The sequence below is a fragment of the Grampus griseus genome (assembly GCF_964374135.1).
Source record: "Grampus griseus genome assembly, chromosome: 18".
Lineage (NCBI taxonomy): Eukaryota > Metazoa > Chordata > Mammalia > Artiodactyla > Delphinidae > Grampus > Grampus griseus.
The window spans coordinates 67,974,458-67,998,021 of NC_139012.1; the positions used below are offsets into that span (position 1 = coordinate 67,974,458).

Sequence of the window (23,564 nt, forward strand, 5' to 3'; positions counted from 1 at the left end):
TTCTGAGCTTTCATTTCTTCATCTGACAATTGCCTCCTTGTTGATTCATTGTTGGGGAGGTGGGGTTGAAATAAAATGGCCAGCAGAGGACCTTCCACAGAGTTGGGCTTCACAAAAATGCTATTTATTACTATCGCCCCAAATTTATTTTTTCAAAAAATTTAATACAAACTGTTTTTATCTAAAAGAATAAACAAATTCCAAAAGTCCTTACTTAACTTACTCTGATGGAGTAATTTAGAGACTCTGAGAGTAGGCTTAATATATACACAGTTTTCTGTGGGCTGTTTTAAACTTGATTTTGTTAGCATTTTAATTTCTGTCACTTCAGAACTGCATAAGAAGCACCCCACTGTTACAATCAAGCCTTGCGACTAAATAAAGTTCAGTGATGCTTAGTTATGCTGTGTTCTGACACCACGGGACTTGTCTATATGTAAATTAAAATAAATAAATTTTTTGGATGGCAGAACTGGCTCTTTTAAAAGAAATAGGCATTCTCAAGATCTACTTCTGTCCTGAATGTGATTTTTTTAATAGCCAATAACTTTTTTTGTTGGTAATAACAATACTTAAGTGTTCCAGACAAACTAGGACTCTAGAAAAAAATAAATTCAAATTCATTAGATTTCTCATCTTCATATATTAGTTATGGCACCAAGTATTTGCAGCTCTATTAGGAAAATAATATTGCTTAAAGTTTGTATTACTTTAGGAAAAGAGACTTTATTTTTAAAGCAACATCATCAGTTAGCAATCCAAACATGCAAAAAAGACTAAGAAACACAGACTGTTCAGGAAATAAATATGACCGAACAACAAAGAAAGAATTTCTGGAGAGAATTGTTTGAAATTTTTAACTGTAAAATGTAACCCTTGGTGTATTTTTGCAAAGTTTCATAAAATAGCAGACTTTTCTCTTTTTTTTCCATGAATAGCATCTCTGCTTCTGAACTCTCTATGAACTGATGCATTCAGATCTGTGTCAAGTATTGTGTCATCTGCTGTAACATCAGTTTTGGGGACCATCAGGCTGGGATGCGTCAGCCCCAAGTATGGAGAGTGCTGAGAATGGAATTTCTGGACCTAGATCTTTCTATCCAAATTGCCTGAATATGCCAGAAAAGAATTAGCTGTTCTGGAAGGGGAATCCCCCCAAGACAATCGAGGTTGTCCAACAATGAATTCCTGGTGTTCAGTGGTTTTTACCAGCAATTCATCACATATTTTTCTTCTTAGCTTCCCCGTAGGTGATATACTCAAGAAGGGGAAGGGAGCCACGTCTAACTAGCCAACCAGCTCTAAAGATATCCTCTTCCCTTGATGCTTATAATCCCTAATTACACAGAACTTGGAAAACCTTTACAAGTATACATGGGATACGTAAATATAATCACCATTTTAATAATGCAGAAAATGAAACTGCTTTGCTGTTTTATCAAGGGGTTCTTTCATATTCCACTTACAGGTTTCTCCTACAAAAAGTCAAGCAGTGTTGAAACAGAAGTTCAGATTTCAGGTGTATTCTTGCTAGTCTTTGACTGAAGGGCATTGCCATTTTCTTTGAGTCTCCATCTCCACCTCTTGTAGAAAATCTGATGCTCTCATCCAAATGTCCAGACATTCCCAAGGGGTTACAGTCTTAAGGACACCCTGTTTCTGAGCCTTTGCTTTCCCTAATTTAGTTCAGTTCAGCGTCATTCGCATATTTGTCTTCTTCTGCACCATGTAAGCAAGACATACTGAGGCTCTTTCCAAAATTTCTAGCCAAAATTAAACAAAAACAAAACACAATGGATTTTTGGGCAAACTGCACTAAAGGATTCAGGAAATTTAGGCTTCGTACATCACAATAGCAAAAACAGCTTCAAATGCAAAAGGAGGCAACTTTTTTCTTCAGAGTTTTTTGTCAATCTACCAGGTTGCCTGTCTTCTCTCTTCTCAGTGTGCACTGCTTCTCATTCCTCACTCCACTTGTTGCCAATCTTTGCTCATTTCTAATACAGTAACAGTATTACAAAATGCTGTGAGTATTCTTTCATTTATTCGTCTCATTTGCCTGTGTCCTCTGGGACTCACCTTGACTATAAGTGGCTTATGTTTCCTGAAGCCAGGCAGAATAAGAACGTTCGTGTCTGGTGTTAAACTCCACCTAATATGCATACAAGTATATAGGAAATAAGGTAGTTTACTGAGCAAGTCATTAGCCTCTTTATAATATAAAAAGTATCAATTTGACCAGAACTAAGCCAAATCAGGTTAGTAAGAAATGTTAAAGGAATTGTTTTCCCTAGTTTAATTAATAGATTTTTTGAAGGATATTTATGTATTTGCTAAAGAACAGACTGTATACTTTATATGGAAATATGGAATTTACAAAGACTACATATGTATCTCTAACTCTATGGGTAAGAAATTACTTTTATCTACTTATTATTCAATTTTTTAAATGATGCATTTGTCCATCACCCACTATTTGGTCTGCAAGAGGAAAATTATACTGTACTAAGAACATCACAGTTGTTGATCTTTCATCAAATGCATGCTTTTCATAGATGAACAGTTTAACAAAGGAAAATATAATATCATAGACCTAGCCTCATGTAGAACTTTTAGAATATTATCACATTAGTCCTCAACATAATGCACTTACCAGGAGTTTTATTTTATACTGAGTCATCCTATTGATTTCAACATGAGCTTGGACCAATTAGGTTATATCACCAGTGATAAGCTAGATCAGTTCATGAGAGGGATGCACTAATAACTAACTCACTTCATGTCTAAAGTAATTTGGACACTTTTCCTTTTAATGATATTCATAATTATGTGATACACTCATTGGGTTTTCTAACCCCCTTGACAATATCATATAATAGATGAAGAGAAAAATACAATATATTTTCAGCATGTGGATAAAACAAGCTGGACAACCTGGATGACATTGAATCTATTATAATTTATAAAACTTTTAGCACATTCATCTAACTAAAATGCTGGCTTCTACTTAAGTCTTTTACATTATCACCCAGGAATTGTAATTATAGTGGCTATGACATGCCTAAATACTTAAATAGGCATATATCATTCCTAAAATTCACTAACAAGTATCGATAGATTTTCCTTCTGAGAACACTTGTGTTATCAAAATAATTCTATGTAATATTATTGTTTTTATTAGTGGCACTGTGACAGAGTTAAAATAGTATTCACATTTCCCTTTTTTTTTTTTTTTTTTAGAATTTATACCTAAGTGATTTTCCTAAAATTCTATTTAACTTTCCCCCTTTCCAACACTACCTTCCCCGATCCCTATTCTCCCTCTTTTCCTTCCCTGCCTCTCTTTCCCTCCAGGTCTTCCTTCCTTCCTTCCCTCTGAAACAAATTCTTAATTGAAAGAAAATAACCTCACTGTTAATGAAGATAAAATTACATTTTAAAAAATTATTCAGGGCTTCCCTGGTGGTGCAGTGGTTGAGAGTCCGCCTGCTGATACAGGGGACACGGGTTCGTGCCCCGGTCCGGGAGGATCCCACATGCTGCGGAGCGCCTAGGCCCGTGAGCCATGGCCGCTGAGCCTGTGCGTCCAGAGCCTGTGCTCCGCAACGGGAGAGGCCACGAGAGTGAGAGGCCCGCGTACCGCAAAAAGAAAAAAAATATATATATATATATATTTATTGAGCACAACTATAAATAAGTTATTTCAGTTACTTTAGATAACTACCCTCTGAGGTAGGTCCTATTATCAAACCTCCATATTACAGATGAGAAAACAGGCTCAGAGTGATTAAGTAATAGCAACTGTGACATGAAGGTTGCTTTCAGCCCAGGCACTCGGATTCCAGAACTAGTGGTCCTAGGCACTCAGCTACAAGTACATGATATGTATCACCATCTTTAAAGTGGGGCAGGCACACCACTCGAGGCACACAGAGACTTTACAAGGATAAAGGAGTCTCCGGATAATCAATTTCCAGATTTTAATTTCTTATGTGTTATTTCCTAACATCTCTTTTCCTACTTTCATATCAAACTTTCATATTAGAACTTCTCAACAAAACAAAACAAACTCCTCCTACTTTGCATAAAAAAACACACAGCTCTCACCTCCCCAAATCTTATTCCGGCATTGCCCAGGGTGTAAAAATCTCAAGAATGCCAAATAAAAGGACAAGTCAAAATACTCTTTGAGGAGAAATCGCCTTTAAACCATCCTAAACCAACCTTAGGGCTTCCCATCTTTCCCTGTCTTAGACATCCATATTTCAGGTAAAGGCCTTAGAAAAGGAAGAGTATTTGGCGGGGGCGGGGGAGATGTTATTAAATCAGATATAGTGTAGAGTGTGTGAAAAAAATGGTAGTTTCATTTAAAGACCTCACCTGCCTCTTCCAGTTCTTCACTATTGTTAGAGAATGAATGACTTTTTTTTTTTTTAACATTTATTTTTTTATTTTGGTTGTGCTGGGTCTTAGTTGTGACAGGTGGGCTCCTTAGTTGCGGCATGCAAACTCTTAGTTGCGGCATGAGAACACTCGGCTGCAGTGTGCATGTGGGATCTAGTTCCCTGACCAGGAATCCAACCCTGGCCCCCTGCGTCAGGAACATGGAGTCTTAACCACTGCACCACCAGGGAAATCCCCCGAGAATGCATGACTTTTGAGAAGAATCTGGTGAGAACAAAAGACAGGGGAAATCAATTGGAAGTTATGTATTAGCAGCTGTTCTACAACCAATTGTTGCTAACTTTGGATGCCCAAGTGAAAATGACCAAATCAAATCATGCAAACATGCTAATTGGGCCAAGGTATACAGTGGTGCAAAGACAGTGGAAAGTCCCGTCTATGAAATGGTACGTGCAGATGGTTTAAGGTAAGTAAACCTGGAATTTATGGCTGTCCATGGAATGGCCCACTGGGCAATGTCAGTGTCAGCCATATAATTATCTAAGTATAAACTGGAGATAGTTCATAATGGAAATAGTTCCCTTTATGTGATACCTGGCATACCTTACTTGGTGATCTCAAAGGGTAGATCTGGGCCCCGGGGTGTGTTCCTAGGTGATGTGGGAAAACCCAGGGGACTGGGTTGGTGGTTTCAGAAATCTCCATTATTTGCTTGTGTCTCATAGTCACTTGTATTCTTTTAAATTATTATAATAGTAAAGTTTAATACTAGATAAAAGCTCTGATTCTCATCAGCCTGTTTTGACTCTCTGACCCTTTTTATTTTTATCTCAGCAAGATATAATAAAATAAAAACAATTATTTTCTGCTAATCTCAAGTACCTCTTCAGCCTTAGGAGCAGGGGAAGATCCAGTTATGTGATGCTTGCTGTTTTTATAATTTGGGTAGACTTCTGTAAGAAAAAACAAAATTAGGAACAAAAGTGAGTATTTATTAAGAATATGAAAAATAAATCACCAAAATTACAAATTTTACACCAAAATTACAAATTTGAAAAAGCTGACAAATTGTCCAGACATCACAAAATCCGGAAAAAATAATATAAATCTTTTATTAAGTATTTAACATATCTCGTGATTCTTTTTTTCTTTTCTTGGCTCTATACTCATTACTTCTTCATATGAAAATGATTTTGTAATACGTTCCATAAAAAAAATAAGAGAATTCGTTTTTTTCCTCGGGCATGGTTTATTAGGATAAGTTTTAAAAATATAGTAAAGGAAAGTTATTTCATCTTCACAATTCAATATTGATACTGTCATAATTTTTTACAATTGTCAAGTTTATAAGAGCTACTAATATAGGTTTCTGACTAGTCACTGATGAGACCGAAATTATTTGCTTATACTTTTACAAGTCTGATGACTGGAATAATTTTAAATAGATTAGCTTCTGGCCCCATGTATTTCAAACGTTGTTTCTCCTCCACCTGTCTTTTGATGCAGTGTGCTGTAGGATACATTCACAGAGCAATATGACCCTGAGCTGGCATCTTTATGTTAGGGCAACAGGTAAGCCAGCAGAGCAGGAATTTTCCTGGAAGTCAGTACTACAACAGGATGGCTAGCGATAACTTAATCATACACAGAATTGACTATAAACATATCTCATAATTATATGTACAACCAACTCAACTTCTCCTTACCCACATCCCAGAAGTGCTACAGCCATGTCAACACCAAGGACAGGAAGGGAATTCAAGTGTAAAGAGTCAGCAGTCTTAACTGATTGTTGATAAAATCTTTTTTCTTTCTGTGAGTTTTACTGAAACATATAAGTGAGCACATTTCATGGGCTGCCTTGGAAGGAGCCTACGTAAGTAAAGGAGCCTGAAAATTAACCAAGTAACACACATTATGGTGATCATTTAAAATACAGGGGTAATGTTTTCCAGGGGGTGCCAAATTAATCAAGTTATAGAGGATAAAACACAGAGATGAAAACTTCAACATGATTTTAGATTTTTGTGCATTTTCAGTAAGACGATTAAAACAGCTTATTGAGAATTCCAATTCTGGCATAACAGCATGACGCGCTCTGCAGACCACTCCTCAAAAGATCTAAAACTCCGTAAGAACAGTGAGAGTCTGTGGTATTATCAGGAGCCATTCCCTCCCTCTACGCTCCCAGCTCAGCGAGGCAGAAACTCCTCTCCAGACTGGTACAGCACAGAACACAGGGCTCCCTTGTGCCACAGCTAGCAGTGGGAGGGCTGTTTGCCTGGGAGGGGCAGGGCACCAGCATATCTCCTCCTGCCTCCAGTGACCTATTGCTGAAGCTAAGTTCTGGGTGTGTGGCAGAGAGGTGGAGGCTCCCTTCTTGTGCCCAGCCACCACTAGCGGGATGCAGTCACTACCTTGAGTGTGGCACCACTAAGGATGCTGGGGCCTCAGTGGTACCAGATGGTCAATCTTAGTAAAGTCTTCTTGGTGTTCTTCCCAGAAACTGAGGAAGTAAATAACTATACCCACTTGGTGACAGATATTTTTGCAATCAAGTGATTTCCAATTCTTTAATTTAAAAAAGAATGGAAGAAGGATCTATTGGATTAAAAAACAAATTTGAATGATATATTGTAAAGTGATTCAGGGCATATGATTTGGAAGTAGTTCGAAGAATTGAGTGACAATGCACTTATAAAATTCCTTCTGTTACTTCTGTTTTTTTTTAATGTGGACAGAGTTCCTCAGGCTTTACATTTTTAAATATTAAAAATAGAATAGAATTGATGCTGAATTCTGTCCCATTCTAGAAATAAATGATAATCATCTGCAAATAGATGAATTAATTGAGAAAAAGAGTTGCTTTCACCTCATCAAGATATATTTCCAATAAATATATACTCTTTCTTCAATAAATATTTATCCAAATGTAGAATACATATAATATAAATAATTATCATAGTCAATGCAGGAGATATTTTTTAAACTGTTTAAAATATAATTTATATATCATAAAATTCACTCATTTTAAGTGTGCAATTCAATGAATTTTATTATACTTACAGAGCTGTACAACCATCATCACAATCTAATTTTAGAACATTTTCATCACCCTAAAAAGAAAACCTTGTGCCCATTTACAGTCGATTCCATTACTAACTCCAGACCTAGGCAACCAATAATCTACTTTCTGTCTCTTTAAAAAAAAAATCATTGAAACAGAAATATATGTCTTTGTCTGGCTTCTTTCACCGAGCATAGTGTTTTTGAGGTTCATCCATGTTGTGGTATATATCACTATTTCATTCATTTTGGGGATAGAGCAATATTCCATTGTATGGACATACCACATTTTCAAAGATCCTTTCATTGGTTGATTGATATTTGGATTATTTTCACTTTTTGCCTGTTTTAAATGATGTTGCTATGAACATCTCTATCAAGTACACTTGTGCACTTTGTGTATACAAGTATTTGTATTATTGTTTGTATTATATGTACTCTATTTCCAGAACAAGACAGAATTCAGCATCCATTCTATTTCAATTTTAATATTTATAGATGTGAAAACTGAGAAACTCTATCCACCTAAACAAACTAAATAAATAGGAGTGAAAAGAGTTTTATAACAGCATCATCACTTGATGTTTTGAACCAAGTAAAATGAAAACATATGTCTACACAGTCCCACCTATGAGAGGAGTTGCTAGGTCATATAGCAAGTCTATGTATAACTTTTCAAGAAACAAATTGTTTATCAAAAAGTGACTGCATCATTTTACATTGCTACCAGTAATGCATGAGGGTTTGAATTTCTCCACATCTTTGTACAACACCAGTTAGTATCTATCTTGTTTATTACAAACATTCTAGTGGGTAAGTAATGACATCTCACTGTGTTTTTGATTTGCATTTCCCTAAAGACTAATGACACTGAGAATCTTTTCATGTGCTTTCTGGATATTTGTATGTCTTCAGAGAATTGCCTATTCAAATCTTTTGCCCACTTAAAATTACATTACTTATCTTGTTAATTATTAGGTTATAAGTGTTCTTTGTATGTTTGAAATACATGTAAAATATGATGATTTGAAAATATATTCTCATAGTTTATAGGTTGTATTTTCAATTTCTTGACGGTGTCTTTTGAAGAGCAAATGGTTTTAATTCTGATGATGTACAATTTACCATTTTTTTTCTTTTATTGATTATATTTTGGGGGGCCATATCTAACCAGAATAAATAAATATTGGGATAAAATTTCATCAAGTGATATGGAGATATGAGTTTAAGAAGAAAAGGAATGATGTAAAATTTCCTCCTATTAAAGAAAAGCTTGTTAATATAGTTTTAAAAACTGATGATGGATATAAAATTATCTGGTATTTAGGTTCCACTGGCTACAATTCAAAGTTACGTAACTGTTTCATTTTAGAATGTCAATTTACAATAAAACAATTTGCATCCCTTGCAACTCTCTAAGTGAGATGAAAAATTTTGATGCTCCATGTAAAAATGAGGGAGAAGGTACAGAGTCACAGTTTTTCAGAATTCTTTTTAAGGTGTGTAAGAGCAAAATCATCTAAAACCACTGTGTTAATGTATACAACACTTAGAGGTTTTTCTCTTTGGGATGGCTGGCTGTTATCTTTCTGAGACTCCAGAGAACTACCAAGTGGCACTACCAGATTTTAAATTTAAAAGCCTCCCCCCCCAGTAGTCATCCAATATTCCCCATCATTAATTAATTTTGATTGAGGGGAGTAACAATTCATCTGGAATTAAGTCTCTGCCATCCTTAAAAAAGTCACTTAGTCTTAAGAGCTCAGGGCACATCATATATATGTATGTATACATATGTATATAGTTTTTTAAGGCAGGTCTATTCAAGAGTATAAAATCTGACATCTTTTGACTGAAGAAAAACATACAACCTAAAAGTTTCAAGATTAAGTTTTATTCAGGGCTCTTACTAAGGACAGTTGCCTGGGACACAGCCTCTCAGATAACTCTGAGGAACTGCTCTGAAGAGATAAGGGAGGAACCAGGATATGTAGGAGTTCTGTGGGGCTTTCTGGTTTTGGTTTTGGTTTTTTTTTTTTTTTTTTTTTTTTTTTTGCTTTAAAAATGTGGTAGAACATCAAAAGATTACCGCTAATCACAAAGAACAGACGTCTAAAGTTCATGATCTTAGTGCTTCTCTCTATATGGGAAGATGCAAGAGTCTGGGCTCATTATTCCATATTTATGCATCTTTACTATCTAGGGCCAGTATCCAAAGCAGAGACCGCTTTCGATTTTTCTCCATCCTAAACTCCCCTCAGGGCTTATGGGCGGGGGCAGGGGCTGTTGCTTTGGCTTGATCCTTGTAGGACCGGAAAAGCAGGTAGCATTCCCTGTCCACACAGCTATGCTATCTTACTAATTTTAAAGAACTTCTGAAGAAAAGTAGAGTATGTTTACTCTGATCTTCCCCTGTTAGCTTTCCATAATCATAAATGGTATCGGCACACTTACTATTTAACCTTAGGAATCAGGAATTTAACATTTTTTGCCGTGCTGCTACAGACTTCTGGCGCACACGGCTCCCCCTAGCCGTCAGAGCGCTCACGGCCCACCGCTCTCGCCCACTCCCCCCAGCCGCCTGGGGTCCGCGGAGAGCAAGAGACTGCGCAAGCGCGGGGCCGTCGACGTGGCCGGGAGACCATGGTTGGGGGTCCGCGCTGAGCCGCTGGCTCAAGTGGTTGTCTCCGGGCCTTCCGCCCTCCAGCCTTTTCTCGCCCTAGAGTTTTACGGGACTCAGGGGTTCGAAGTGGACTGACGTCTCCACAGAGACCATTGAGAAGGTCAGAGTGGACAGAATTTAGGCTGGGCAGGCGGGGACGAGTCCCCCGGGCAAAAGCCCGAGTGGGCCTCCCGTGAAAGCCGAGTTGCGCGGGCTGCGCGCTCGCGCTCGGGTCACGCGGGAGCCGGGCTGGCGGGCCGGGCGGCGCGGCAGCGTGACGTGGCGCGCGGCTCCGGAGGCTTTGTCAGTTCCGGCGTGCGGGCGCCAGTGTGCGGGGCGCAGGAAACCGCGGAACGGCGGGCTGGTCCCGGCTGAGCGCTCGGCGGCGGCTGCGCCGCGTCTGAGGGAGCGGGCGCTGGGCTGCGGCCGGGGAGCTCTTCGGCCGGTGCCGAAGCGCCCGAGGTCTGGAAGGCACAGGTGGGTCTGCGGCCGGCGGGAGGGACGCCCCTGCGCGGGCCCCCAAGGCGGGCGGGTTTGTGCGAGCGTCCCGAGCCCGCGGGCTGGCCGGGCGAGAAGGCCGCGGCCCCGAATCCAAGTCTGGGAGATGAAACTTTCCGGGAAGGGAGCAATTTTGGGAGAGAATAGTCTGAGAAGTTGTTCTTAGTTAGCCCCCATCGCATAGGTTTATGGAACCTTCGCACTCCCTACTTCCTCTCCTCTATTTACTGTTTTGTCGCAGAGCGCCGCCTTTCTCGCTTCGGTCGCAGCCCTCCCGACGCATCTCTATTGATCAGTTTTTGCTGCCCCACCCCCGGTGTTTATGTTGGCTCTGAGAATCGATTATTCACCCTCACCCAGCGCTTACAGCTTCGTGAAAGTTCGATAGTCTTTCTTTCCACAAAGGTCAACATTAGGAACGGATAGCTCTCGATTTTACTCCTTCGAATACGATTGTTCGTGTTTATTAGGGATTGAGCACTGCAGCAGGTCCCTCCGACTTCATTTCTGTGTCTGGAAGAAGTTTCTCTTGGAATGCGCAGGTTCGTGACACGGCATTATTGCGTTCCCGTAGGCCTGGCACAGTTCTGCAGTCTCTAATTGTAATGAATTACTTTACTCTGACTCTTGAGAATGCTCGAGATTTGCCTTAGTGTATTGTAATTTAACGGATTTGCCTTCAAGATTGTTGTTGCCTGTGAAATTACGTTGCCTTAAATATATAGGGATTCAGCAGTTTTCTTTGAAATTTCCAAAAGCAAGTCAAAAAAAGGTAATATAAGAAAGCCCCCCCATTATAAATGGAACTATTTTTTTATTCGCTCTCGTTCACATTAAAGGACCTCATTTGGTGACTTTATATGAAACGTGTTTGAAATAGGAAGCTTTTATGTGTGTCGTCTCTTAACCTGTGGGGCTTTCTGAAACGTCATTGTGTGTAGTTCCTCTAGCAAGCCAGAGTAGGGTGGGATGCTACAGGAGGCAGTTACAGACAGGTCTTTGGAAGAAATTCCCGCTCCTTTTTTTTTTGTTTTGTTTTGTAAAGGGCCAGATGGGCGGGCATTAGAGCAACTTCTGATGCTCTTCTAGGGAGATGAGTAGCTGTATTATTAAAGACTACTAGTGATGTTGACCGTTAACATGATTGTTATTACTTTCAGTGTTTATGGGATTGAACTAAGTCCAAGGGTTTGGTTCAGAATTTAACCTTTGCTCCTCCGTATTTTTTTTAAAGCGCGCGCGCACACACGGTTATATTTGAAACAAATATATTTTACTTCTTTTATTAGAGCGTTTAAAAAATAACTTAAATGTGCCATTGGTATCTGGAGACAGCTTTTGGTTGTGACTGAAGATAGTTATAGTGGTGTAGGTACTGTTTTATTTAATACTTCAGATTGACATTTCAAAGACTTTTTCTGTCCCCAACTTTCAAAATTCAAGCGTCAAATCATGTAATAATAGCTTTTATCTTTTCAAGACACTTGATAAACACTTAAATATGGTTAAGGATATGATAGACATTGTTTTTTTCTAAAGTCACCATCGTATAGTCCTATTCCAGTGAAATGCATTTTCTCAGAGGCTACTGATAATAAAGCAAATCCCAGAACAACGACAAAATAAAAATATAATATTTTAGTACAGACTTTTTTCTTTCTGTGTTGAGATTCCCAACTGCATTTCACGGGAAAGATACACAGGCTCTTCTCCCTGCTAAATTTTTTTCTCTTCAGAGTAGAGATGCCCAGCAAGGAAGGCTGTTCAGCAGCAGCTGACCCATGGAATCACACACCCCCACCCCCATGCACACACGTGTGTGCACACACATGCCTGCCTTCCCTTTGAATAGCTCTCCCATTTCCTTCAGTGACACATTATTTAGGAAATCTTTCAGCACACTATGTGAAATAAGCTTTGAAATAAAGATATATGCAAGGTCATACTGCTTCTACCTAGGGTTCCTTTATTGTGCCTTCTTTCTGCCTTTAAATGTTATCTGTTTTTTTAAGGCTTAAGAGGTAAGTCTACCATGAAGCACTCCAAGTACCTTTCACACCTCCCTCACTCTGCTAACTTGTAAGCATAGCAGGAGGTTTAGCTTTGGAATCAGACATTTCATTTCATTTTCTTGACAAATATCTATTGAGCCTGTCTCTTTGAATCTGTCTCTTCCATTTACTAGTTCATTTACTAGTTCTTGAGCAAGCTGCTCAATATTTGTAAAAGATTTTCTAAATCAGATCAAACCTCCAAGGATATGAGGAGTAAATGGAGCGTAGAACAGTGCCAAGCACATCCAAAGAGCTTAATAAGAGGTAGTGAATTACGGTGCTTCTAAGCGCCACAGACCATGTTTATTTTGTGTTTGCAATATAATAGTGAGTGGCTTTAGAACAGTGTTTTTAATTTGCTTGCGAACCCCCAAAATAATCTTTGTAAAACTATCCCCCTTGCACACGATAGGTTGTTTTATAATGTTTTACATCATACTTTCAGGTAGTTGGAAAGGACGCAGTTTCCCACGTGGTATAGATACTGACATTTCAATATAAAATTGATACATCACTCAACTGTATCTCAAGGAGTATCACATTGCACTTTTATAGCCATCACCATCAGTTTTAAAAATACATGGTTTTTTTTTTTTTTTCCAGTACGCGGGCCTCTCACTGATGTGGCCTCTCCCGTTGCGGAGCACAGGCTCCGGGTGCGCAGGCTCAGCGGCCATGGCTCACGGGCCCAGCCGCTCCGCGGCATGTGGGATCTTCCCAGACCAGGGCACGAACCCGTGTCCCCTGCATCGGCAGGTGGACTCTCAACCACTGCGCCACCAGGGAAGCCCAATACGTGGTATTTTACACAGTTCCTTTTTCTTGAAATTGTACTTTGATTTTTACCCACCCCCACTGGATATTATCTTAATGTAATTTATTTATGCCTGACAGCTTTTTATTCTGTCATACATGTCTTTAATAAAAATATTTGTGTAAGTTGAAACTAAGTTTTAAAAATTTCCTTTAACTGTAACTCTAGGAGTTATTTTTCTTCTGGATTGAATTATTGCAAGTAGTAATAGTTGGTCAGAACAGTGTAATACCTGATGGATTTTGACAAAGAATAAATATGAAAAATGGAAGTTTAGTGGAAATTTATGTCTTAACGAGATTGATAGTTGGAGTGGTGCCTCAGTTGAAATGGACACCTCTGACTTTTTTGGGCTGTTTCATAGTACCATGCCTTTCCATTCTGGGGAATACACCATAGTAAAAATAGGAATGAGTGAGAGGTATTTTTGGTAAAGTTTTGTAAAGTGGGAAGATTGAAAGGAGCTTGGAAGAGGAGAAACAACAGTATGATAGCTGAACTGCAGGCATATTCCCAGGGAGGTCAGTTTTAGTGAGGAGTACTAAATGGAAGTACAGGGATCTGGAAGCCTTTTTCTTAGGATTATATATGTTGTTGCAACATGTTCCTTGACAAATCTTCACGTGCCCTAGGGGTACACATTCCCTAATTTAAAGACCATTTGAGCAGTGGTTATCAACGGGGGATGATTTTGCTGCCAGGGTACATTTGGCAATGTCTGGACACATTTTTGATCTGTCACATGGCAGGTGGAGGGTGTGCTGCTTCTGGCAGCTAGTAGATAGAGATCAGAGTGTGATTAAACATCCTACAGTGATCAGGACAGCTTCCCATAACAAAGAATTTTCCAGCCCCAAATGTCAATCAAACTGAGGTTGAGAAGCCCTGGTTTAGAGGATTAGTTTTGGAATCAGACTATTTAACTCTATAACCTAGGGCAGTGGGTTAGTAAACTTTTTTTGTAAAGTGCCAGACAGTAGATAGTAAAATATTTTAGGTTTGTGGGATCTCTGTTGCATATCCTTGTTTTTATAACCCTTTAAAAATGTGAATATAATTATTAGCTCCAAGGTCTTTCAGTAACATGTGATCTAAGGCAGTTACTGTCTTCAAACCTCAATTTTTTTCCCTCTGCAAAGTACTAGTGATAGTAACAATGCCTCAGGAGTTGTTTGTAAGGATTAAATGAGATAAACATCTAGCATAGTCTCCAGCACACATTAAATGCTCCGTAAATTGTGCATTGGTGGTAGTGGTATCCTGTAGCAAGTAGCAAAAAAGTGGGTGCCAGGTCACAGTGTTGTTCAAGACCCTATTCAAATCAATTTGACAAACTTAAAAATGCTGGTTAAATTCCCAGATCAGCTCACAAAAGCCTGTTTAACCTCTGCTGTCTTGCTTTCTGAACTCTGAGCCTCCTTGTACCCTAAGGGACGTGGAGTGCAGAATTCCTGTCCCCTGGTTTCTAAGGGAAGATCTACTGACATTCTATTCTAAAGACGGAATTCCAGGGAAAGGAAATTTGATTTTGATAGGGGATTCAAGGTAGGGCAAGTGAGGTCTGATTATGGTCAATTGTATATGATGTTTTCTAAATTGGAGACTGAATATATATATTCTCTCGACTACTATGAAGTCACTGCATGATAAAGCTAACCAATGGTTTGTTTCTTTTTCAGGTTAGAAAGTATGGTTAGGCCAGTTTTGGTGATGCCTTTATAATGTAAATTGTTGCAAAAACAGCCTTATTCTGTTATTATAATTTTTAATGAGATCACAGGAAGACAGTCTCTAAAACTGCAGTATCCACAGTAGGCACATGTGGGTATTGAGCGCTTGAGATGAAGGTACCTGGAATTGAGATCTGCTTCAAGCATAAAATACACACTAAGTTTCAAAGACTTAATGCCAAAAAATAAGGTAAACTATCTCATTAATAATTTGCATATTGGGTATATGTTGGAATAATATTTTGGCTGTATTTGGATAAATAAGTAGCATCACTGAGATTTCTTTTTACTTTTTAAATGTGGCTATTAGAATATTTTAAATTACGTATGCAGTTAACATTATAATTCTGTTAGACAATCTGCTCTAAATCTTCAGTTTACTTTTTAAAAATTAGTAATTAATTTTTTATCCTGTACATATTATTAAGAATTAGATATTTTTACAAGACTTGCAGTGAAAATCAGAGGTCCCACCCTCCCAGCCTCATCCCTTACTCCCAAAGGTAGCATGTTTCAATTTTCTTACCAATTCTTTTGGTCTTTCTGTCTAAATCTGTGAACAGGATGCTTATATTGCTACTTTATTTTATTTTTCAGTTTTAGGCATTGTCCATTAATTTCCTAGTAGGAAAGATGAAATTTCAGGTCTTCCATCCTGTACCACAGGCACAGAAACTTTCTATCCATCCATCTTCCCATCTTCTCAATATGGTTGTATTATAATTTTGCTTGTATCAAGATTCATTATTTACATTATTATGACATTAATCAAAACGGAAACATGCTGTACATGATTACTTTTCTTTCTAGCTCAGCATCTTGTTTTCCCTGGAGTTAATAATTGTCTTGATTTTTATTTCCTTAGTTTACCATGTACTTATCACTGATTAAACCCTGAGTCCTCCCACAGTTATTTATTGGGTTGGCCAAAAGGTTAGTTTGGTTTTTTCAGTAAGATGGCTCTAGTAGCACTTAGTTGTCTTTAACTTCATTCAAAACAATTTTGTTAGATTGTATGTGACAGCTGTCATATCAGCGTGCATTTTAAAAAAGACTTATCAAAATTGGTGAATTTTAATATTGAAGATGGGAGAAAAAAAGCAACATTTTTGGCATATTATGGTTATTATTTTAAGAAAGGTAAAAACGCAATGGAAACACACAAAAAGATTTGTGCAGTGTATGGAGAAGGTGCTGTGACTGATCGAACGTGTCAAAAGTGGTTTGCGAAGTTTCGTGCTGGAGATTTCTCGCTGGACAACGCTCCACAGTCGGGTAGACCAGTTGAAGTTCATAACGATCAAATCGAGACATTAATGGAGAACAATCAACGTTATACCACGCAGGAGATAGCTGACATACTCAAAATATCCAAATCAAGCATTGAAAATCATTTGCACCAGCTTGGTTACGTTCATCATTTTGATGTTTGGGTTCCACATAAGTTAAGCGAAAAAAACCTCCTTGATCGTATTTCCGCATGAGATTCTCTACTTAAACGTAATGAAAACATTCCTTTTTAAAAAACAAATTGTGACAGGTGATGAAAAGTGAATACTGTACAATAATGTGGAAAGGAAGAGATCATGGGGCAGACAAAACGAACCACCACCACCCACACCAAAGGCTGGTCTTCATCCAAAGAAGGTGATGTTGTGTATATGGTGGGATTGGAAGGGAGCCCTCTATTATGAGCTCCTTCTGGAAAACCAAATGATTAATTCCAACAAGTACCACTCCTAATTAGACCAACTGAAAGCAGCACTCGAAGAAAAGTGTCCAGAATTAGTCAACAGAAAACACATAATCTTCTATCGGGATAACACAAGACCGCATGTTTCTTTGATGACCAGGCAAAAACTGTCACAGCTTGGCTGGGAAGTTCTGATTCATCTACCATATTCACCAGACGTTGCACCTTCGGATTTCCATTCATTTCTGTCTTTATCTCATAATGGAAAAAACTTCAGTTCCCTGGAAGACTCTAAAAGACACCTGGAACAGTTCTTTGCTCAAAAGGATAAAAAGTTTTGGGAAGATGTAATTACGAAGTTGCCTGAAAAATGGCAGAAGGTAGTGGAACAAAAGGGTGACTATGTTGTTCAATAAAGTTCTTGGTGAAAATGAAAAATGTGTGTTTTATTTTTACTTAAAAACCAGAGGCATTTTTTGGCCAACCTAATAGATCTCTTCTCAAAACTTAAGAACACATTAGGTATTCTATCAATTTTAGTTGCTTGAAGACATCTCTGGAGTTCTGTCTTCTACTCCAGTAAGAACTGGTTGCGCAATTGTCATCTGTGAACTGCTGTCATCAGACTTGTGATTCCTTTCATCAAACAGAGAATCCAAGAAAAAGAAGGCGTAATATCTGAGCAATCACTTGGCTGGGTTTGGAAGTTATTTTCACTCAGAGTCATGAATTAATTATACTATTTTCTTCTAACTTCTGTTGGGTTTAAGAAGTTCCTTAGCAATCTTATTTCTCTATTTATTTATTTATTTTTATGGATAAGCCCTTTTAAGATGGTACCTTTGAGCCTAATGTTCTGAAATTTCATGGTTGTGGGGTTTTTTTCATCCTTTGTTCATGGGTCTTTTTAATCTGGGATTTTGTGCTTTCCAGTTCTGGGAAATTCTTTGAATTGTTTCTTCAGCTCTTCCATCCCTGATATTTTTTTTAATCTATTCTCTATTTCTGGAAATTTTGTTATTCAGATGTCAGACCTTCTAGACTGAGTTCTCTCTAATTTTCTTGTCTGTTCTTTCCTATTTTTCATCTCTTTGTCTTTTTGCTCTGCTTTGCAGAAATTTTCTATAATTTTTAACCTTATATTCTCATCCCTCTACTGAGTTTTTCTTTCCAGCTATTTTGTATGCAATTTTTAAAAGCTCCTTTAGTTCTTTGTCCTTTTTTGTATGTGTATATCCTGTTTTTATTTCATGGATGCAGTATTTTCTTTTTCTTTATGTTGATACAAAGGTTTTTGGAAGTGTTCTTCTCCCTGCATATTATCCATTTCAACCAAATTGCATTGTTCTTATTTTTCTTTTCTTTCATATTAGATGTTTTCCTCACCAGTTTTCTGATTCTTAGCTCTCTGCTTATGTATAAGATTGGGGCACTAAAATGTTAATTGGAGACTCTGGGGTAGAGCCTATCAACCATGGCTTCTCTGAAGAGTTAGTTGCTTGGACAGTTCCTGGGGGAACTCTCAGTGTCACTTTCTTTAGGTTTTTCCTCTTGGTGGTGGTCAGATTTCTCAGAGAAGACACTATAATCTTTTTTCTGGAGTGGTACCTATCTGCCTGAACTCTAAGACCCAAGTTGGGGAGAAAAGGTTGAAGGTCTCAGTATTCAGTATCTAATTTTTCATCGTCCTGCTTTTGATACTTACCCTTAATCATGTCTGATAGTTCCTGTCCTGAGACATTTTATTTTATGCTCTTTTGAATTAAAATATCCAGTCTTCTTTCAGGGCTGAAGAGAAATAGTGTTTTGGGGTGCTTGGTATAGGAGAGATCTAAAGGTCTACTTTGTAAATTAGCTTTGAATCAGTCCTTTTTTCAGCTCTACCTCTACTCCCTCTTCCAGAGGAAGATTGAATCCCATCAGTTCCTGTGCCTTTCGGAGGTTCTGTGATGAGATATAAATGGGGCTGTTTCTCTGGTTTCCCGATTGACAGTGTAGGCTTCAGCTTTCTCAAATCTGTTTTGTGAGTTACTACTTGTCTTCCTCCTTTTTCAGAAACAAAGCCCTGTTGACTCTTCATCCTCCCTCTTTGTGAGTTACGGCTTTGTTATTTGTTTTATAAAAGGATATAATAAGGTGCAATATAGTGTACTAATCTTAATTAGATTTACAGATTTTTTTATGTATGTATACACCCATGTAATCACTCAGATCAAGATAGAGAGCATTTTCATACGCTGTAAGGTCCCCTCGTGTCCCTTCCAAGTCTATACCAACACCTGTAATCATTATTTTTGTTTCTATCATAATAGACTAGTTTTGCTTGTTCCTCAACTTTACCTGTAAAATCATATAGTATAGTATAGTAGTCTCAATATGAAGTCTTTTGTATGTGGCTTCTTTTGTGCAGTTGGTGAGATTCATCAGTGTTACAGGCATCAATTTAAAAAAAATCCTACGTATTACCGCATAATATAAATATGCCACTATTTATCCCTTCTCCTGTGGGTGGGCATTTGGGTTGTTTCGATTTTTTGGCTTTTGTGAATAAAGCTGCTGTGAATATGATTGTACATGTTTTTGGTGTGTATATTCATTCATTTCTCTTGGTTATATACCTCTAAACGGAATTGCTGGGTCATAGAGTGGGTGAATGTAGCTTTGGTAGAAATGCCAAATTTCCATAGTGGCTGTAGCATTTTTCACTTCCACCAGCAAAGTATATGAGAGTTCCAGCTGCCATCTTCTCTAACGCTCGTCAGTCTTCAGTTTCAGCTTCCTGATAAGTATATATAGCTGACCCTTGAACAACAGGGGATAAGGGGCACCAGTCCCCACACGATCAGCAGTCCCTCTGCTGCTGTCTCTGCCTCAAACACAAAGGAATCGATACATGACTCATCCAAGGGCAGGAAGCTGAAACAGTTTGGATAGAAGCAGGATGCAGACCCCAGTTCTTTTGATTCCATGTAATGTGATCTCTAATCAAACACACTTTCCCCCATACTTAGTTAATTTAAAGAGCTGTAAAATGAAAATACAGTACTGTATTTACTGAAAAAATCCTTGTATAAGTGGATCCCCTACTGTTCAAGGGTCAGCTGTAGTCATATTATGGATTTTAGTTTCATTTCCCTGAGGGGATCATGTGTTGAACACCTTTTCACATGTCATTTAAATATCCTCTTTTGTGAAGTACCTGTTCATGCCTTTTTCTCATTGAAAAGAATGCTTATGCTTTTTTCATAACCTTGTAAGTCATTTTAATGGAGTTTTGGGAGGGAACAGGGCTAACTGCATGTGAGTAACCTGCCGCCTTTAAGTGGAATTTGGGTACTTTAAAGCTTCACTCAGATCATTTTTTTTTCTCATTTCTGTCCTCTCCAATGTACGATTCAACCTCATTTTTAATTAGCTACTATAATCTGGAACTATAATGAATTTTAGAGTAAGACTTTTTTGTTCCGACCTTAAAGGTACAGGGAACTTTTATTTCTTGTAAGAAACTAGAACAAGAAAATTATTCAACAGATGTGTTCTGGCTTATTCTCTTATGTTTTTTAATTAAAAAGATATTTATCAGAAACTAACACCATTGTAAAACAGTTATACTCCAATAAAGATGTTTAAAAAAAAGATATTTAGGACCAAGAGTATTATTTATTTATCCATTCAACAAATACATACTGAGTGCTTTCTCTATTGTCAGATCTAATAATAGGCTTAGGGAATACATCAGTGAACAGTACAGACAAGCAAGGCTCCAATCCTCTGAAATATATTCGGGTAGGAGAAACTGATAATAAGTAAACAAAGAGCTAAATAAGGTAATTAAAGATGTATTTCCTGTTTTGCAGAAATGGAACAAGAGCCACAAGACGGAGAACCTGCTGAAATTAAGATCATCAAGGAAGCATACAAGAAGGCCTTTTTATTTGTTAATAAAGGACTGAATACAGATGAATTAGGTCAGAAAGAAGAAGCAAAGAACTACTATAAGCAAGGAATAGGGCACTTGCTCAGAGGAATCAGCATTTCATCAGCAGATCCCGAACACATAGGTCCTGGGTGGGAATCTGCTAGACAGATGCAACAGAAAATGAAAGAAACACTACAGAATGTACGTACCAGGTTGGAAATTCTAGAGAAGGGTCTTGCCACTTCTCTACGGAATGATCTTCAGGAGGTGCCCAAGTTATATCCAGAATTTCCGCCTAAAGATATGTCCGAAAAGTCACTGGAGCCTCAGTCCTTTAATTCACTTCCTCGGCACAATGAAGTAAATGGAAACACTTCAACTACAAGTACAGAATCAGTTTCTACACCTAGTACTTTTTCCTCACCATCTCAAAGTCATCCATCAGAAGCACCTCCTGCTTATACTCCTCAGGCTGCTGAGGGTCACTACACTGTATCCTATGGAACAGAATCTGGGGAGTTCTCATCAGTTGGGGAAAACTTTTATAGGAATCATTCTCAGCCACCTCCTCTTGAGACCTTAGGGCTAGATGCAGATGAGTTGATTTTGATACCAAATGGAGTACAGATTTTTTTTGTAAATCCTGCAGGGGAGGTTAGTGCACCTTCATATCCTGGGTACCTTCGAATCGTGAGGTTCTTGGATAATTCTCTTGATACAGTTCTAAACCGTCCTCCTGGGTTTCTTCAGGTAAGCCAAAGAAAAATGTAAACATAATTTGAAATATGTGTAGAATATATTATTTTTATTTGTAAATATTTATAATGTGTCCAAGACAGTAAGTGCAAAAAGATTATTATAAATTCTAGTTCCTTTTTAAATATATTTCATGAAATGTATGAGCCTTGAGCATCTATGTTTGTGTTTGATAGCCTTTCTTTTTCCTTTTCTTTAGATGTAAACTCTTGTTTTAGTACTGAATTTGTGAATACAGGACCTGAGGGAAATCAGAATATTCATCCTTAACTTGTAATTTTTTTATCTGAAGAAGAAACGTAATAACTTTGATTTCAAGAGGGATTTATGTAACTCATGTGTGAATGTATAACTGTAAATTTCTATACATGTCAAGCCCCAGCTGAGGGGCTGAACTGGGCTAGATCCAGTGTCTGGAATAGTGGTTCTCAACTAGTAGGAATACCCGCCACCCCCAGTCACCCCATCGTGGGATATTTTGGCAGTAGTTGGGGACATTTTTGGTCGTCACAACTGGGACTGGGGAGTGTGCTATTGCCACTGGCATATATGGTGGGTAGAGGCCAGGTGTACTGCTAAACATCTAAACAGGATCGCTCTCATCAATAAAAAAATGAAGTGAAAATTTCAGTCATGCCAAGGTTGAGAAACCCTGGTCTACAAGTAGAGACTGTGACAATCATCTAAGATGCAGTTCTAACTTTCCAAGCACATAAATTTACCAGGATGCCCTTGGTCCAAGAACAAAGACTGGTGCTAAATAAAAGTTGTTGTTAGGAAACTTGTGGAATTTGTAAGGTATTCTGAAGGTGATGGTCCAATATCAATCTGTTTTTAAAAGAGTGGACATTGGCACAGGAAGATGGGGTTCTAGAAGTAAGGATTCAGTGTACATTGGGTATAACAAAAGGGTTTGCATGTAAGGGAGATGACTATTTGAGCAAGGCAGGTGCTTTTATCCAGAGTTCAGATGATGTGGTTTAGTTACAGTACTAGTTATCCAGATTTATTTTCTCTCTTGGTATATTCTATTTTCAGTTCTTATGCAGCTTATACATGGAGCCAACTTGAAGGTTGTTTAAAGATAGTTGGAGACTTACTAGGGATGTATGAAGGAGATATTTTGGGGCATTGTTGAAAGGAAAACTTCATTAATGGACAGGAAGAATAGTGTGAATCCCGTAAGTTATTTTTAAAAAGAAGCCTTGAGGTTAAAAAGAGTAGGCTTTTTGACTGGCATTGGGAGGGGGCTGATAAAAGATATAATACTTTCTGCTGATCTGGTAATAGAGTAAAAGTGGAATTTAAAAAACCTTTGGGGCCTGGGCTACTGGAGGTGCGGGGAATGAACATCAGAAACATTCTACTACATGTAGAATGAGCTCATGAGCTCAACCATTAAAATGACTTGTTCTCTAGTAAAAATTTGTTCTGTCTTAGTTCTTTTAATTTTGTTTTTAACCTTTCCAACATCTCCTATTTTGAGTCCTAAATAAAACGTAAAATTGTACCCAAAGTTTGAGTCTTTTTAAGGGGCTTTCATTTACATGTATTCGGATATTTGTAGCAGTGTCCTTAGAGTAACCAGGTGTTTACTGAATTTTTTTGTTCTAAAAAACAAACATTGCAACAGCTAAGTATTAGAAGTTAGATGTAATTTTTTTGTTGTTGTTGTTTTTTGTTTTTGTTTTTGTTTGCGGTACGCGGGCCTTTCACTGTTGTGGCCTCTCCCATTGCGGAGCGCAGGCTCCGGACGCGCAGGCTCAGCGGCTGTGGCTCACTGGCCCAGCCGCTCCGCGGCATGTGGGATCTTCCCAGACCGGGGCACGAACCCGTGTGCCCTACATCGGCAGGAGGACTCTCAACCACTGCACCACCAGGGAAGCCCTAGATGTAATTTTTTATGCTGCAAAAAAATCACTATTGCTTTATTTAGGAAATTAGAAATTAATTTGGTTTTAAATAGGC

At 38.2% G+C, this 23,564-nt stretch overlaps 1 protein-coding gene across 4 annotated transcripts in view; it reads left to right on the forward strand.

The window, feature by feature from the left end:
- The first annotated feature begins 10,149 nt into the window (after positions 1–10,149).
- SPART (spartin) overlaps positions 10,150–23,564 on the forward strand; it is a 41,183-nt gene continuing 27,768 nt past the window's right edge. Inside the window, exons 1-2 of one of the 4 annotated variants that reach the window (XM_082675984.1) lie at positions 10,150–10,253; positions 20,779–21,590. In XM_082675984.1, coding sequence (XP_082532110.1) covers positions 20,781–21,590 — 810 coding nt within the window. In that variant the 5' untranslated portion in view covers positions 10,150–10,253; positions 20,779–20,780. Of the gene's footprint in view, positions 10,254–10,462; positions 10,610–11,042; positions 11,173–13,367; positions 13,484–20,778; positions 21,591–23,564 lie in introns of those variants that run through there. The other 3 variants (XM_082675983.1, XM_082675986.1, XM_082675985.1) reach the window with 3 other exon arrangements.